Consider the following 19,241-nt stretch of genomic DNA (forward strand, 5'->3'; position numbering starts at 1 on the left):
CTCTTATTAGGTCCCTCAGGGCATTACAATCTTTCTAAAAGCTCCAGAAGAAAAGAGCGTTGGTTATGTTTGTAGCTTGTTGACAGGGACATGTAAGGTTATAGACGGAGAGCAGAGTGGTACACTACGATGCCAGCTAGATCTACTCAGGATTTTATAATGTTAGCCAACTTCAGTTAGCTTCACATTCCAGCTCAGGCTTCATCCATGTTATGAAGGAGGATCCTCCACCTGCCGTTAACTCCAGCCAGGCTTGTAACTGCTCGCATGTCACACGTGGATAAGCCCAGCAAGCTGAATTCGCCATTTAGACAGTGCTGAAACACCAATCCATTGGTGAGTGAGTGCCACATTTCCATATTTGCCAAATCAACATTAAAAGAAAAATGATCTTGCAAATTCTGCAGGCTATGGTGTGAAATAGGCTAGTAGAGGTGCCCGGTATCTTTTATTACTTATTGTTAATGCCATCTTTGGTGTGCATTGGTGCACCTTTTTTCCCACTCCTATTGATAAAATAACTTTTATCAAATCAAATAAATTGGATGATGATGCAATCATTGCGAGGGAGGGAATCTGATTTCTTTGGTCCTCAACTCGCGGCTCAAACACTTCATTCAGGATAAGTGGAGTTAGCCCTGAGTCAGCCTGCCACAGAGCAGGTTAGTGTTAGATCTTAAGGATTGGTTGCCATAGAAATGTACCTTGCTAAAAGGTGAGTTACTTTCGTGTCAACGGTTATCCCGAGTTGAACTCATTGTTGACCAAATCAGACAACTATATCCTCTAACTCACTTTGTAGTACACCCCTTTGGTACACACATCATATCTGAATTAGATTGCCTCAGGTGGTGAAAATTAGGCTTTCTCGCTTTTGTCCATGCAATACACCAAATGGTGGTATGGCATTAGCTATATATCCTTTATAGAAGCTGGGAGACCCTATATTCTGAGACCAGAGTCACTGCAGATTGTGCCTACAAATGTGGTCTTCCAGGAAGTTTTTGTCCATAAGAGGAGACCTACAGTTTAAGTTTACTAATGGCCTCTCTGATGTAAGTAAATATATGATAGAAGCAGACTCAATATGAGGCAGTGAAAGATTAAGACAATGGCGGTCAGAGAATATCTTTTTTTTGTGGTGATTTTGCTCAATGGTCTTCTGCTCATCTCTGGCAGGATGGAACAAGTTTGCCCGGCTGACGCGGGCACTGACCAGCAACAGCCGCAGCAACATGCAGCAGCTGACGCCCATGAACCAAGTCAACGAGGTCAGCCACAAGCACTCCAGACTGGCTGAGGTGAGCATCTCACTGGAAAAGAAAAATACAGTCCTGACCATATGTATTTGGACAGTCAAGATACATCTAAAAATGTTGGCTCTGTACTACAGCATTTTCGACAGTTCACAATGTTACCTTTCATTTGAGGGTATTTTCATACGTATCTGTTTGACCATTTAGACATAAAATCACTTGATGTACCTAGTACCCCTGTCAGAAGAAGTCAGAAGTATTTGGCCAAATTATCATATAATTTCACACAATAGCTATATCAAGGTTGTGACTCTACAAATACGTTAGATGCGTTTGTTTTGGGTGTGTTTGTGTCATGTCTTGCCCAATAGTAGTGAATGATGTCAGTTGTCATTTTGGAGTCACTTTTTTGTAAGTGAGATTAGAAGATGTTTCTGAATACTCATGTTTCTGAGAACAATCATGAATAATGATGAGTGAGAAAGTTAGAGGCACAACTATGATACTCCCCAAAATGCTAACCTTTCCTCTTATTGGTAATGGTGAGAGGTTAGCATCTGTGCCTTTCTTACTCATCATCATGCATGATCCATTCTTACATTTTCTTAATCATGGCAGCATCAGGATGAATTTAAGTGTTCAGATACATCTTCTCTGTTCATTTAGAAAGAAAATTACTCAAAATCACCTTTTAGTTACTAATGTCCCAAAATACGCCTAAAACAAACTACAAATATACCCAAAACAAACTACAAATATACCCAAAACAAACTACAAATGTACCCGAAACAAACTGCAAATGCACCCAACGAGTTTGTAGAGTTGCAAGCTCGATGTAGTCATTGGGTGCAAGCGATATGGGACCAAAACTAACATTTAGACCATTTTAATACACTATAAAGAAGATTTATAAAGTGATTTTATGTCTAAGTGGTAAAATAGATATGTATAAAAATACTCTCAAAGGAAGTAAGTTTCGGCCTCCTGGCAGAGGAAACCAGGTTTTTGACTAAAGTGACCTGGTAGTGCATAAAGTTTATGATGCCGTTGGCCCTAACGAGGGCCCCTGAATCAGTGGAAGCAAAATAGCCCCATTACACCAAAGATCCACCACCATATTTTATAGTAAGTATGGGGTTCTTCTCTGCATATGCATCTTTCTTTGGACACACTGGTGTGCATGGCCAAAGAGCTCTATTTTCATATCATCCAAACGTAAACGCCTGGAGTTAGCGGAATGGCATTGACAATTGGATTGGAACCGGTGCTATGGTCAGATTACATGGAAATAGAGCTCTTTGGCCACCCACACCAGTAGTGGGTTCTGTATCAAAATAAGGATGCATAAGCAGAAAAGAAATCCACACCTACTGTAAAATATGGTGGTGGATCTTTGATGTTATGGGGCTATTTTTCTTCCACTGGGTCCTGGGTATGGTCGCAAATGAAAGGTATTTTACTGGAAACTTTCGAAGTTTACCAGTAAAATGACAAAATGTTGGTATATTTCAAGGATTTTATGTAATCTATCACAAGACATCTAGTGGCCATTTTAGGTCCTTCAGATTATCACAGGTGTCTGTAATAATCTCTGACCCTCTGTGTGGCCTTATCACATGTAAAATATACTGCTCAACAACACAATGTAACTCCAAGTCAATCACACTTCTGTGAAATCAAACTGTCCACTTAGGAAGCAACACTGATTGACAATAAATTTCACATGCTGTTGTGCAAATGGAATAGACAACAGGTGGAAATTATAGGCAATTAGCAAGACACCCCCAATAAAGGAGTGGTTCTGCAGGTGGTGACCACAGACCACTTCTCAGTTCCTATGCTTCCTGGCTGATGTTTTGGTCACTTTTGAATGCTGGTGGTGCTTTCACTCTAGTGGTAGCATGAGACGGAGTCTACAACCCACACAAGTGGCTCAGGTAGTGCAGCTCATCCAGGATGGCACATCAATGCGAGCTGTGGCAAGAAGGTTTGCTGTGTCTGTCAGCGTAGTGTCCAGAGCATGGAGGCACTATCAGGAGACAGGCCAGTACATCAGGAGACGTGGAGGAGGCCGTAGGAGGGCAACAACCCAGCAGCAGGACCGCTACCTCCGCCTTTGTGCAAGGAGGAGCACTGCCATAGCCCTGCAAAATGACCTCCTCCAGGCCACAAATGTGCATGTGTCTGCTCAAACGGTCAGAAACAGACTCCATGAGGGTGGTATGAGGGCCCGACGTCCACAGGTGGGGGTTGTGCTTACAGCCCAACACCGTGCAGGACGTTTGGCATTTGCCAGAGAACACTAAGATTGGCAAATTCGCCACTGGCGCCCTGTGCTCTTCACAGATGAAAGCAGGTTCACACTGAGCACATGTGACAGACGTGACAGAGTCTGGAGACGCCGTGGAGAACGTTCTGCTGCCTGCAACATCCTCCAGCATGACCGGTTTGGCGGTGGGTCAGTCATGGTGTGGGGTGGCATTTCTTTGGGGGCCCGCACAGCCCTCCATGTGCTCGCCAGAGGTAGCCTGACTGCCATTAGGTACCGAGATGAGATCCTCAGACCCCTTGTGAGACCATATGCTGGTGCGGTTGGCCCTGGGTTCCTCCTAATGCAAGACAATGCTAGACCTCATGTGGCTGGAGTGTGTCAGCAGTTCCTGCAAGAGGAAGGCATTAATGCTATGGACTGGCCCGCCCGTTCCCCAGACCTGAATCCAATTGAGCACATCTGGGACATCATGTCTCGCTCCATCCATCAACGCCACGTTGCACCACAGACTGTCCAGGAGTTGGCGGATGCTTTAGTCCAGGTCTGGGAGGAGATCCCTCAGGAGACCGTCCGCCACCTCATCAGGAGCATGCCCAGACATTGTAGGGAGGTCATACAGGCATGTGGAGGCCACACACACTACTGAGCCTCATTTTGACTTGTTTTAAGGACATTACATCAAAGTTGGATCAGCCTGTAGTGTGGTTTTCCACTTTAATTTTGAGTGTAACTCCAAATCCAGACCTCCATGGGTTGATAAATTGGATTTCCATTGATTATTTTTGTGTGATTTTGTTGTCTCCGGACTTGAACATTGTAAGAGAGCAGTCCATAAGCGCAGACAAAGGATATCAAGGATCTGGAAAGATTCTGTATGGTGGAATGGTGTAAAGTCACTTCCAATTTAATCTCCAATCTCATAAAACATTTTAGGAAAAGGCTCAGTGTCGTTATCCTCGCCAGGTGAGGTATTGAAAGGTATTGAAAACAGGGGTGTACCTTTGAGAAAAAAGTTATTACCTGTTAAACAGAATCTCTTTCACAGAACAATTGTATTAGCATAAAATAATATAATTACCCCATTTTTATATTCAGTGTCTGATTTGTTACTTTTGCCCATTGATCAATCGCTGTTCTTCATTATGAGGCATTGGAAAAGTTCCCTGGTCTTTGTAGTTTACTCCGTGCTTGTAATTCACTACTCGACTGAGGAACCTTACAGAGGTTGTATGTATGGGGTAATCTTTCAAAAATCATGTTGACCCCTGCAACTTATTATGTGATTTGTTAACCCAATTTTTTCTCATTAACTAACTTAGGCTTGCCCATAACAAAGGGGGTAAATCATTTTACAACCAATACATTTAAGTTATTTATATTTAATTTTACATTTGTAAACATTTATAGAATGTAGTTTTCACTTTCACATTATGGAGTATTTGTCTATGCAGATCGATGACAAAGAAAATCTAAATGAAATCAATTTCAATTCCACTTTGTAACACAACGGAGGTGAATACTTATTATTGGCACTGCAAGTAGATATCAGGTAAATAACATCTGAAACAGTATTGTAATATAAAGGGTTACTTTAACAGCCTTCCTCTTTTCTATGTGGACCTCAGGCTCTCCAGCTGGGCTCGGACATTCTCCCCCAGTACAAGCAGGAGGCGCCCAAGACGCCGCCCCACATCATCCTCCATTACTGCACCTTTAAGACCACCTGGGACTGGGTCATCCTCATCCTCACCTTCTACACAGCCATCATGGTGCCCTACAATGTCTCTTTCAAGACCAAGCAGAACAATTTGGCCTGGCTCGTGCTGGACAGCGTGGTAGATGTCATCTTCCTTGTGGACATTGTGCTCAACTTCCACACCACCTTCGTTGGGCCTGGTGGAGAGGTCATTTCGGACCCAAAGCTGATTCGAATGAACTACTTGAAGACCTGGTTCGTCATTGACCTGCTGTCCTGCCTGCCCTATGACATCATCAATGCCTTTGAAAACGTAAATGAGGTAGGCCCTGAACATACTTGAAATGTTGTTCTCCATAGTTTTTGACCAAGGGCATACTCAATCAGTATACCTTTTTAACCTTTTTGTCCTCAGAAAGATTGATCTGAAATGTGGTCCCCCAGTCAAGTCAGAGAGTAAAAGGGGAGGCTCAGTTAAGTCTAAGTATGTCAGAGAAGCACAGTGATATATTTACTTTTAGTCTTAGCTTGATTGTTTCCCAGGCAACATGCATCATTTACCTTCTGAGGCTTACTAGTAGGTGAATCCTCAGCATGGGTGGAATGCAATTAAACATCAGCCAAGATTTCAATAATGGGGTGCTTTTCGGTGACATCTAGGGCTTGGGATATTGTTCAATCAATTTTGATGCACTTAAAGTCCAATAGACAGAGTCTTGCTTTGGCATGTAGGAATCAACATGGACGGCAAGCTCTTGTCTCTGTCAGTATTGCCCTTTTAATTCCTGTATGGATGGGAGAAGATGGATAGAGGTTATTAGCCTAACAATAAATGCAGTCTCTCTTCTCTTCCAAAGCTGCCCACATACCTTTCCTTCATGCTTATATGGGAAAACATATATTACAATACAATACATGTGTGGGATATACTATTTACACTGAACAAAAATATAAACACAACATGTAAAGTGTGTGTCACATGTTTCATGAGCTGAAATAACAGATCCCAGAAATGTTCCATACGCACAAAGCTTATTTCCCTCAAATTTTGTGCACGAATTTGTTTACATCCCTGTTAGTGAGCATTTCTCCTTTGCCAAGATAATCCATCCACCTAACAGGTGTGGCATATCAAGAAGCTGATTAAACAGCATGATCATTACACAGGTGCACCTTGTGCTGGGGATAATAAAAGGCCACTCTAAAATGTGCAGTTTTGTCATACAACACAATGCCACATATGTCTCAAGTTTTGAGGGAGCTTGCAATTGACATGCTGACTGCAGGAATGTCCACCAGAGCAGTTGCCAGAGAACTGAATGGTAATTTTTCTACTATAAGCTGCCTCCAACATCGTTTTAGAGAATTTGGCAGCCTCAGAACCGCAGACCACGTGTAACCATACCAGCCCAGGCCCTCCACATCCGTCTTCTTCACCTGCGGGATCGTCTGAGATCATCCACCCGGACAGCTGATGAAACTGTGGGTTTGCACAGAAATCCTTTGGTTGTGCAAACTGTCTGAAACCATCTCAGGGAAGCTCATCTGCGTGCTTGTCATCCTCACCAGGGTCTTGACCTGACTGCAGTTCAGCATCATAACCGACTTTAGTGAGCAAATGCTCACCTTCGATGGCTACTAACACGCTGGAGAAGTGTGCTCTTCACGGATGAATCCTGGTTTCAACTGTACCGGTCAGATGCCTGTATGGCTCCTCTTCTTTCTATTCTGGTTAGAGCCAGTTTGCACTGTTCTGTTCTGTGAGTAGTACACAGCATTGTATAAGATCTTCAGTTTCTTGGCAATTTCTTGCATGAAATAGTCTATTATTTTCTGAGAAATGAAGGCTAACGAGTTTCAGAAGAAAGTTCTTTGTTTCTGGCCATTTTGAGCCTGTAATCGAACCCACAAATGCTGATGCGCCAGATACTCAACTAGTCTAAATAAGGCCAGTTGTATTGCTTCTTTAATCAGTAAAACAGTTTTCAGCCATGCTAACATAATTGAAAAAGGGTTTTCTAATGATCAGTTAGCCTTTTTAAAATGATAAACTTGGATTAGCTAACACAACGTGCCATTGGAACACAGGAGTGATGGTTGCTGATAATGGGCCTCTGTAGATATTCCATAAAAAATCTGATGTGTCCAGCTACAATAGTCATTTACACTATTACCAATGTCTACACTGTATTTCTGATCAATTTGATGTTATTTTAATGGACAGAAAATGTGCTTTTCTTTCAAAAACAAGGACATTTCTAAGTAACCCCAAATCTTTGAACAGTAGTGTACATATATATATGTACACACACACACACACACACACACACACACACACACACACACACACACACACACACACACACACACACACACACACACACACACACACAATATAATAAACAACAGGCACCAAAAAGGCAGACCATATGCTATCCCAGGCATTTCTCTCTCTGCCACCTACTTTAATCTTACCACTCACTTTTGAGACATGCTACTATTTAGCAATTTTTTCAGTGAGAACTTTAAACTACCTATAGAGGTTATACGTTTCAAATTCTTTGGAAGATTATTCCAAAGAATGGCAGCTGAGTATAAAAATGTTTCTTTCCCCATACCACTTTTAAATCTAAAAGGAAAAATGTCTGTTTGACTCCTTCTAGTTGAATAGTTATGGTTATCCCTTACTAAGTTAAAGTAGTTACACAAGTGTCTGGGGACCTTACTGTGGACAATCTGATGTACAAGACACAATTTTATCTGAGTGACTCTCTCCTCCACTTTAAGCCATCTAAGCCTTTCAAGGTGGGAATAGTCAAGATGCGTAAGTGCTGGAAGTTTAAGAATAATCCTGACTAATTTGTTCTGAGATGTCTGCAATTTATTTTTTAATATCTGGGGGGCACTATTGTACCAGGAAGAGCATACATAATCAAAGTGGCACTGAACTAGAGCCCCTACCAATGTCCCCATTGCATTCTTATCAATATATTTGGAGGTTCTAGCCAGGAACCTAATTTTATGGTTCACTTTGGCGATAACATTTTGTGCCATGCTCTCCCCTGTCAGATGGTTATCTAGCACACATCCAAGATACTCAACATATTCTTTTGCTGCGACTACTATGTCATCTACTACCACCTTCAAATCTGGGAATTTCCTCAGTTTCACTTTGGACCCGAACAAGATGGACTCTGTTTTTCCAAGGTGAAGTGACAGCTTATTGTCATATAGCCATTTACTGACATTCAGAAGTTCAACACTGAGGGCTTTCTCAACCACATTTTTGTCTTTGTGAGAAACCAACGGTGCAGAATCATCCGCATATACTAAAAGGTCACATGTACAGGCAGATTTCAGATCATTTATATACAATTAGAAATAAAAGTGGACCCAGCACATTCCCTTGGGGTACCCCACAGTTCAAGCTTTTGGGTTTAGACAGGGTCCCATCCACATCCACCATCTGTTTTCTTCCTTGAAGGTAAGAGCTGAACCATTTTACTGCTAAGTTGTTAAAGCCCATGGCTCTTAGTTTGATTAACAGAATGTCATGATCCACTGTATCGAACGCCTTTTGGCGATCTAACATAACCATACCTAAAAATCTCCCTCCATCTACTTCCTTCCTTATGTGATCAGTCAGATATAGTAGACGGGTGTCAGTGGAATGGGATTTCCTGAAGCCAGATTGGAGCTCATAGAATAGGTTATGTAAGGAAATATAATTGTCAATCTACTTTAACATAATATTTTCCATGACCTTCGATAAATCACACAGGGTTGAGACAGGACGATTGTTTCCATGATCTAACTTATTCCCTTTTTATATAAAGGAATGACCCTTGCAAGTTTTAGTTCACTGGGATAACACCCTAGTTCAATAGACAGATTCACAATGTGAGTTAAACAGGGGGTGATAATTACCGCAGCATCCTTTAGAAATCTGTCAGGAATGTTGTCAAGGCCAGTTGCTTTGGAATGGTCAAGTTCTTTCAGCCTCTCTAGCACAGTTGACTCAGACACCTTTTCAAATGAAAAATCCGTTACTTGAATCCCCTGCTGTGAGTAAAACTGCTGGACATGACTCTCCCCATAGCAACCTGATTGACAAGGTAACTTGCTAACTAATGTATTAGCTTTAGTTGTAAAATAGCTATTCAGACTGTCTGCAACCATGGTCTTGTCTGAGCTGTGTCCAACCTAAGATTGAGGGCTTTGGTCTTTAATCTGTTACTGTAACCTAACAGCTTCAGACACTTCCATAATTTACTCAGATTGTTCCCATTTTCAACTATTTTGGCATTAAAATATTCTTTCTTGGCCTTCTGTATCATCCTGTTGACCTCATTTCTTAATTTCTTATAGTCTATAAATATATAATCTGCCCTGGATTTCCTAAACTCCAGAAAGCGTTAATTTCTACGCTTAATTGCCTTTAAAATGTTATAATTTATCCATGGTTCTGTTATTTGCTTAATTCTAACCTGTTTTACTGGAGCCTGCTTATCTGCAGCATGTAAAAACAATTATTTAAAATTGCCCCAGGATTTCTCCACCTCTTTGCATTTCAATACAGCAGACCAGTCTAATTTGCTCAGACAAATAACAAAAATATCTGCACTATAATTCTTCATAGCCCTAATTTTTATTAAGTTATGATAATTAAAAACTTTTTTCCGAACCTTCCTACTACAGAAAATGATGGAATGATCACTGAGCCCATAGTTTACAACCCCACTGTTTGATATCCTTGATCTATCCGACACCAACACAAGGTCAATGATGGTTTGGGTAGAAGGACAGACCCTGTTGGGCTCAGTAATCAGCTGGTATAAATAGATTACAAAAATGATTAAGAGCTTTAAAAGTAGCATGGCCTTTTTGAGCATATCTGTATTAAAATCACCAGTAACAATAACCTCTGATTTATCAAAGTCTGTACAAGTCTTCTCCAACAATTCATCAAACTTGTACTGGTCTGGTGGTCTATAATAGGTTCCAACTATAATAGGTTTACATTTCAGTAATAAAATGTCCCACCACACAGCTTCAATCTCATCATGGTTTAAATCTGATCTATAGTTGAACCCAATATCTGATTTTACATAAATACAAACTCCCCCGCCTTTGTGATTGCGGTCTCTTCTAATTACTACATAATTTTCAACTTCAATCTCAGCGTTTTTATCGAACCATCCAACCATGTTTCGGTAAAGCAAAGCTCTCCCACCTTACAGTTACTAGAAAGTAGGCAAATTTCCTCACTCTTAGGAAGAAGACTTCTAACGTTGAGATTACATTTTCTAGAGTTAAGTTCTCCTCCTCTATTGGAACTGTCAGCTGAAATTGTTCACTTGAGATGAGTGTTGACTCTGTGCAGTCCAATCGCCGCAATGAAGCTCCATCCAGGATTCGCGCTCGCATTTGAAAGAGATGGTCGTTGCGCTCTCCCTTCTGACCCTCTCTATTATAGCGAATGGATTTATCGCTAAAAAACGGGCCAGGGCACTGATGTTCATCTCCAAACAGCAACAGGCATAGGGTAATTATTAGGTTTCCACCATCTATTTGGCGTTTTCCCCCGACCATAATCACCCTTTTGGAGGCCAAAGTGGCCAAAATGCTTAGTGCCAATCTGGTCTTCGAACCTGATCTTCTGATTAAAACCGCATACTTTGTCAAAAGGACATTGACTTGATGCATAAAAGGGGCCAGTATCTATAAACGTTAATATAAAAGCGTGGATAAAAAACGCTGCCAACACGCCAAACTTTCCGGCTGCCATCTTCAAAAGCAGTGTGCTTAAACTAATAACACAAAATATTGTATTTTTCTTGTCTATATTGAATACATAATTTAAACATTCACAGTGTAGGTTGGAAAAAGTACGTTAACCCCTGGACTAATGACTTCTCCAAAAGCTAATTGGAGTCAGGAGTCAGCTAACCCGGAGTCCAATCAATGAGGCGAGATTGATGTTGGTTAGAGCTGCCTTGCCCAATAAAAACACTCACAACATTTGCGTTTGCTATTCACAAGAAGCATTGTCTGATATGAACCATGCCTCGAACAAAAGAGATCTCAGAAGACCTAAGATTACGAATTGTTGACTTGCATAAAGCTGGAAAGGGTTACAAAAGAATCGCTTAAAGCCTTGATGTTCATCAGTCCAAGGTAAGACAAATTGTCTATAAATGGAGAAAGTTGAGCACTGTTGCAACTCCTAGGAGTGGCCATCCTGCAAAGATCACTGCAAGAGCACAGCGCAGAATGCTCAATGAGGTTAAGAAGAATCCTAGCGTGTCAGCTAAAGACTTACAGAAATCTCTGGAACATGCTAACATCTCTGTTGATGAGTCTACTAGTAAAACACTAAACAAGAATGGTGTTCATGGGAGGACACCACGGAAGAAGCCACTGCTGTCCAAAAAAAACAATCTGCAAGTCTGAAGTTTGCAAAAGTGCACCTTGATGTTCCACAGCGCTATTGGCAAAATATTCTGTGGACAGATGAAACTACACTTGAGTTGTTTGTAAGGAACACACAAAAAAAGGCACAGCACACCAACATCAAAACCTCATCCCAACTGTAAAGTATGGTGGAGGGAGCATCATGGTTTTGGGCTGCTTTGCTGCCTCAGGGCCTGGACAGCTTGCTCTCATCAACGGAAAAATGAATTCCCAGGAGAATGTTAGGCTATCTGTCCGCCAATTGAAGCTCAATAGAAGTTGGGTGATGCAACAGGACAACGACCCAAAACACAGAAGTAGATCAACAACAGAAGAAAATACCCCTTCTGGAGTGGCCTAGACAGAGTACTGACCTCAACCCGATTGAGATGCTGTGGCTTGACCTCAAGACAGCAGTTCACACCAGACATCCCAAGAATATTGCTGAACTGAAACAGTTTTGTAAAGAGGAATGGTCCAAAATTCCTCCTGACCGTTGTGCAGGTCTGATCCGCAACTACAGAAAACATTTGGTTGACGTTCTTTGGCAGCAATGAGGGTCAACCAGTTATTAAATCCAAGGGTTCACATACTTTCCCCACCCTGCACTGTGAATGTTTACACGGTGTGTTCAATAAAGACATGAAAATGTATTATTGTTTTTGTGTTATTAGTTTAAGTAGACTGTGTTAGTCTATTGTTGTGACCTAGATGAAGATCAGATCAAATTTTATGATCAATTTATGCAGAAATTCAGGTATTTCCAAAGAGATCACATACTTTTTCTTGCCACTGTATATGGAAAAACACAATTTTCTTAAAGTTTTGTTTTGCAATACATTTTATACTCGTTTTACCTTTCAAGTTATTCAATATAATTTGTGTGGATAAAAATATGGATGGGCTTGCTTTAAATTGGACGGGCACTGAAATGTGCTACTTAGGCCTTGGGGGCATGGAAACCCTTCATACACACCCCTTAGGACATTGCAGAAGCTGCTAGACCTTTATATCAGTGTGAGTGCAATATAGGCTCTGGGAAGAGAAACATAGAGAGAGACAGTAAGGGAGCGAGAGTCAGAAGGACAGAGATGGAGACAAATGTGGATGGAGATAATTCGGAAGCTGAGAGCAGGGGTGAGTAAAGAATGATTGGAAAGAAGAGGTGTGTGGAAATACAGAACAAGAGGGAAAGGGTAAGAACACCAGAGGTGTAAAGGAGAGAGAATATTGGAGTATTCATAGTTTACATTACAGAAACTGGACTCCGGAATGGAGAGAGACTCATGGGAAATCAATATTGCCTCTCGTTATTCTTTCTCAAAGCTTTGTCCACCCAGAGCCCTGCAAGGTGTGTGTTTCCACTGAGTGGGATCTCATACAAAAGACCACAGCAGTCCAGGAGCACACACCAGCTGTAAGAATGTCACTCCTCAATTATTGTCACCCTCACAGATACAATAGTAGTTGACCTTAAATGTATCATCCTTTGGCTGACACTAGCTTATACAATTTTGTTGAGATGCCACTCCCAGACAACACATTTTGGTGAATGTTAAAATCAGTGCATTAATTGTTTTAAAAGCATTTTGGTGCTGTTCATATTTTTATTAGTCTCCTGCCTATTCTGTGTGCACGTAACAGTGTGCATGTGAATGGGGTTAGTTTGTGTTTGTTTGGAAATTCAAAGCAGTGTAGGCCTCAGGTCCTGAGTGCTGAGAGCTCTCCATCCCACACACACATTTGTGTTCATCCCATAGGGCAATCTCACACAGTCCACACACACAGTCATTTGAGGTCAACTGTAATATTTCAAGTGTTTGAGGCAATTTGCAGTTCAAACAATAACACGACCACCCTGCCTCCGTTTTGGTAAAGAGCTAAGGGATGGGGCTGGAGAAATGTAACCACTCTCAAATTCATAGACCGAGCTATGGCTGCAAATAATGACCATCCATCAGATAAAATGAACCACATTTTGAGGCTATGCAGTGTTTGTTTAGAATTAAAAGAAATGTACAAACGATGGTGTAAAACATGCTTATATTTTGGGTTCTGATGCAGTACGGCAGTTTAACTAAGCTCATGAGGCACATTAAGAAACAATGGGTGCACAGTATATCAAACACTTAAACTAGAGCACGTAGTTGCTACATCCCTTTTTGGACTTATAAATGAATGATATAGACCCATTGATTCTTGAAGAATATAACTTAAATGCTTCATGAGCTTAGTTCAACTGTCATACCCCATCAGATCCCAAAACATAAGCTTGTTTTACTCTTTGTAAGCAATGTAAATGTAAACAAACACTGTAGCCTCATAACATGATTACATTAATTTTGATATCATGGATGGTCAGTCCTTGCATTTTTATTTTATTTAACCTTTATTAAACTTGGCAAGTCAGTTAAGAACAAATTCTTATTTACAATGACAGCCGATCAAAAGGTGAAAGGCCTCCTGTGGGGATGGGGGCTGGGATTAAAAATAAAAATATAGGACAAAACACATCACGACGATAGACACCACATCCATAGCTCTGTATATGAATGTGAGAGTGGTTACATTTCTCCAGGCCCATCCTGCAGCTTTTTACCAAAACAGAGACGGGGTTAACGCTGTTACATTCTCCAGCAAGAAAACCAAAAATTGTTGCTAAAACAGAAGGGGGAACTAACAAAGAGTCACTCTCAACAACCAAAATGAAACAGGTGGGGTTTTAAGACAATCCTGGGGTGTCCATTGAAAGTTGACTACCAACAATAGCTGGGACCTAAGACACCCACCATGAGCATCCACTAAATTTGCCCAAGAAGAGACAAAAAATATAAACCTACACCAAACTTAGACAGCAGACCAAAAAGTGCAGCAAAACAAAAACAGGGAAGATCAGATAAAGGATTGTTTCTTTAGAAATCGAAATAGGGAGAGCCAACTGAAGGTGGTAACCTTCCACATCTCTCAAGCCAACTGGAGCACTGGGCCAGCCGCTCTTAAATATCACCTGTGCCAGCACAGGTGAACACCTTCTGACTAACGAGATGACAAGCCAGCACAGGTGTAAAACATACTGCCTAATGAGGTGACACCAATGGGTGCGCCCAACGTGCTAACGTCCAAACCTCGAAATATACCATAAATTCCGGACTATAAGCTGCAACTTTTTTCCCAGGCTTTGAACCTCGCGGCTTAAACAATGACGCGGCTAATATATGGATTTTTCCCGCTTAAAAAAAGAAATTATCCAAAAAAACATTCTGTGACATGCTCAGTTTTTTGGCGGCATGAAGCTTTCATTAGACCAATGAAATTGCCGAACGGGTTAAGGTCAAACAACTTTTTTGTTTACTGTTTAGATTAAATCGAGCGCTCTCAAACTTCCCATCATTCTGATTACGGTAGTCATTTTGTCACCCTCATCATGGCAAAGACATGGAGAAATGCATATGATGCAGCTTTCAAGTTGAAGGCGATTGATCTGGCTGTTGGAAAAGGAAATAGAGCTGCTGCACGGGAGCTTGGTCTTAATGAGTCGATAAGACGTTGGAAACAGCAGCGTGAGGAATTGACTCAGTGCAAAAAGACAACTAAAGCTTACTGCTAATTTTTTATTTTTTTGTTACAAGCCGTGTTTCGTTAAAGCCTATTTATTTTTGTTACAAGCCGTGTTTCGTTAAAACCTATTTATTTTTGTTTCAAGCCGTGTTCGTTAAAGCCTGTGTAAAGTTAATTTGTTTCAATGTACCGGTAGGCACCTGCGGCTTATAGACGTGCGGCTTATTTATGTTCAAAATAAAAATGTAATTCAGTGGGTGCGGCTTATATTCAGGTGCGCTTAATAGTCCGGAAATTACGGTAAATGGAAGAACCAAAGACTGTAACAACGTTTTGAACTAAGGATTCTAGCTTTAAAAGCAGATTGCCCCTTTAATAACATGGGTTATATACATTAATGAAAATGTAAGCACCGTAAATAGTGGTAGATCTCTGCCAAGATGGTGAATGAGTTACTTCTGTTTTACTCTATTTTAGTTTGATGATTTACAAACAGCTATCATCGCAATGTGCAAAAATACTGTATTGCAGCAGCATGTACCTATTAAGCGTTTGTTTTCATGGTGACTGAGGGGGGCGATGAATTTGAATGCAGATTTATAGTATACAGTGTTAAAATGTGTTGTATACCATACAATCACAACCATTACAAAACCATTTTGAATTAAGTTCCAACCAATCAATATGAAATGTTATGGGTTACTTAGGTCAACTTTGTGCACTGGGAAGGCTGTTCTGTGGACAGAAGATGTCACCTATTGATGTAAAAAGCATAAAAGGTGTCACTATTGTCAAAACCCACTTTCAGACATTGAAAACCTGGCCCTCTATTTATTTCAAAACACAAGCTCTGAAATCACTGCTTCCCTACTCTGTTGGCTGCATTATAGAAACAACTCACTGATTCCAGACCTGGTCTGGAACAAGCGTTAAACTCATAGTTGATACATTATTGAGTGTTGTATAAGAGAGATAACCCACTCAAGAGTGAATTATAGATGTCTGAGAGGGAGTGCTCTGTTGCTTTTACTCTTTATGAGTTACAATTGGAGTAAAATGAAAGTTATACCGTGTGTAGATTGGAACTATTAACAGTATTGATTCATTCATTGCAGGGTCCTGCTTGACTTAGATGCTTGACTTCACTAAAGAGAGGCATATCCCCTTGCCTCAACATATTATTCACCAATACAAATGGCTTCTTAATGATGCAATAAGCTTAATCATTCCCTTATTGGAGAAATGGCAATATTGGTGTTTAGTGACTGGTATTCATGCCTAATGAAAGATACATTTTCCAGCAGACGTCACCACATTTCAAGTGAATTTAAACAGTTGTGTGGGGGTTGAACAATATAACATTTCAATAGATTTAAATATATATTAAGGTAAATAGATAATATACAATAGTAGATAGATAATGTATAGAAAGCTATCCTCCCATGATCAAATGAGCCTACCTAGTCTTTCCTCAATTGGTGAACTTCTGTAGTGTCCTACTAATGTAAGTTGTTATATTAACTCGTGATTTTCTGTTCATTTAGGTGCTATCCCCTATCCCTCTCCCCTGTTTTTATTGAATTCATTTGTATATGAATACCAATGGCAAGTGTGTACGAGTGATAATAAATATTTTGTCTGTATGTTTCTGTGAAGGATCCCATCTCAGACTCTTCGGCAATGGGGCACCTGCGCGAGTCATCCAGTTCGCAGAGGAACGCCACAAGGGCAGAAGACTCAGTTCTCCCAGTAAGCAGATTTTCCCTTCCCCTCTGTGGCTTTGACATGCCTGTCTATGTGCCTTCACTTAGGCTGTGACCGGATTCTCGTACTTGCATGTATAGTATGTCCTGTTTAGTAGGCTTTTTGAGTATGCGAGAATAGAGGGTTTTCTAGTGAAAAGTTCTAAAAATGGAGTATGCTTTAAGTGCTGGGATGTCATACTTTTGGGATTTTCATCTAGTATGAATTTACTGCACATTCAAGGAAGAGAGTCCTCTTTTCAGACCCATGTGTCTGACAACAGCTGATGATCACATAAGTGAGGGGCTGTAAAAAAAATATATATATATATATATAATAATAGCAGGGAACACGATTCATTGCACAACAGACATCACTTCCTCAGTATTAATGAGCCATAGTATGTTGATATTTGTCACTTACTACATACTGTTCACATCGTCACCAGAATTTTCTAAATAGTATGTATTATGGTTAGTACACACATAAGCTATACTTCTAGTAAGCAGCTATGCTATATAGAATTCAGTCACAGCCTTTGTCTCAACTCCTCCATCAGGTTTGGGGTCAGTTCCTTTTCAAGTCAGTCAATTCAGGAAGTCAACTGAAATTCCAATGTTCCTAATTGCTTGAGGATGATTGTAATAGGGATTTCAGTTTACTTCCTAGATTGACTGAATTTAAATGGAATTGACCCCAGCCTTGGTTGCCACTCATAGCTAATGCTATATTGCAGCATTTTCTTCGCTTAGTTTTTTGAGCAGCAAAAATGTAGAGAACCTTATTTTTGAAAGTATTATTATGCTACAGCTACAGTCTGGGATTGGCACAAAATGTTTTGACTTTTAAATGAATGATATATAGTCATTGATTCTTGATGAATATAACTTGAGCTTAGTACAACTGCCTTACCCCATCAGAACCAACAATGTTGTCACATTCGCTATCTTCAAACCCCAGTCATATCAGCCAAGGCGTAGTGTGCCGGTAATTCCACATTCTTTATTGGAGAAAACCGAACAAAACAATAAACAGGTAAACAGAAAGAACCGTGACGCAACTGTGGTGAACACAAAACACTCACAGAAATAATAATTACCCACAAACACAGGTGGGGAAAAGGCTGCCTAAGTATGATTCCCAATCAGAGACAACGATAGAGAGCTGCCTCTGATTAGGAACCATACTGGCCAAAACACAAAGAAATAGAAAACATACAATACCCACCCCATGTCACACCCTGACCTAACCAAACTAGAGGAAAATAAAACATCTCTCTAAGGTCAGGGCGTGACAAATGTACAGTATAGCTTGAACATGGTTCAAACTATAATGTGGATATCATGGACTGTCAGTCCTTTTAGAGTCTGAGAGGTGTTACATTTCCTTAGCCCCTTTCCTGTGCTGTATACCAAAAAGAGTGGTGGGGTAGCCATTTCATTGGTTTCCGAATCGCAGACTGTAGCTTTAAAAGATGCTGGTCTATGCCTAGCAGAGTCAGCATTTCCCTCCTGTAAGAAAGGAATTGGTACTGTGATGCTGTATGGGAGTGTGTGTGTGTGTATCGTATTGTCTTCTGTCATTGTCACTGTCTGGTACAGTGGGCTACTACTGTATAGCTCTTTACCCTAAAGCGATTTACCTGAAACAATGATAATGACTAGCACATGAATAACCTATCCATCTACAGCAATAGTCAACATGATGTCTGTGGTGGTACACATTGGTGGAGGGTGTAGTGACTGAGTTATTACTGAATGTAATTATTAATGGATAATTCTTCATGGGTAATGGAATACATTTGACATGGCACTAAATATAATTTAAGTAGCCCATTGAGCTTAGAGGCTACATTAATTACAAATAAGGCATAAAGAGGATAGTTGAGCATGGAGGCGTTGAAGTTGTTAGGACAATGGGAACTCTAATGTACAAGCGACAGGGGCAAACATGTTAGTTTTTTAATGCTACCTGTCATGAAGAGAGAGCAGAAGTACAGGAGTTGGAGGAATTCATCCATACAGTCCCCATATAAACTCATATATTTCCATCCAAATACATGAAAGTCATTACATAAAAGAGCCATAGGCCGGCAGAGTGAGGCAGGATTCTCTGAAGCTTTGGGCTGTCCATCCATCTAGCTGGAATTTTTCCATGTGAGATTGTAGTGTAAAATACTATCATAACTTGCCTCACAAGTCTTGAGACTTCCTGGTTGCCTTGCCTTTTGAGAGGGTGAGAATTCTATGGTTATGGATCCGGT

At 40.6% G+C, this 19,241-nt stretch overlaps 1 protein-coding gene across 1 annotated transcript in view; it reads left to right on the plus strand.

Annotated features, from left to right (window-relative positions):
* kcnh5a (potassium voltage-gated channel, subfamily H (eag-related), member 5a) overlaps window positions 1-19,241 on the plus strand; it is a 98,905-nt gene that overhangs the window by 10,914 nt on the left and 68,750 nt on the right. The window contains exons 5-6 of the mRNA XM_082961485.1: window positions 1,180-1,301; window positions 5,154-5,546. Of these exons, the coding sequence (XP_082817611.1) occupies window positions 1,180-1,301; window positions 5,154-5,546 (515 nt within the window). The remainder of the gene's footprint in view (window positions 1-1,179; window positions 1,302-5,153; window positions 5,547-19,241) is intronic.

Source organism: Salmo salar, chromosome 15 (assembly GCF_965601325.2).
Source record: "Salmo salar chromosome 15, fSalSal1, whole genome shotgun sequence".
Taxonomy (NCBI): domain Eukaryota; kingdom Metazoa; phylum Chordata; class Actinopteri; order Salmoniformes; family Salmonidae; genus Salmo; species Salmo salar.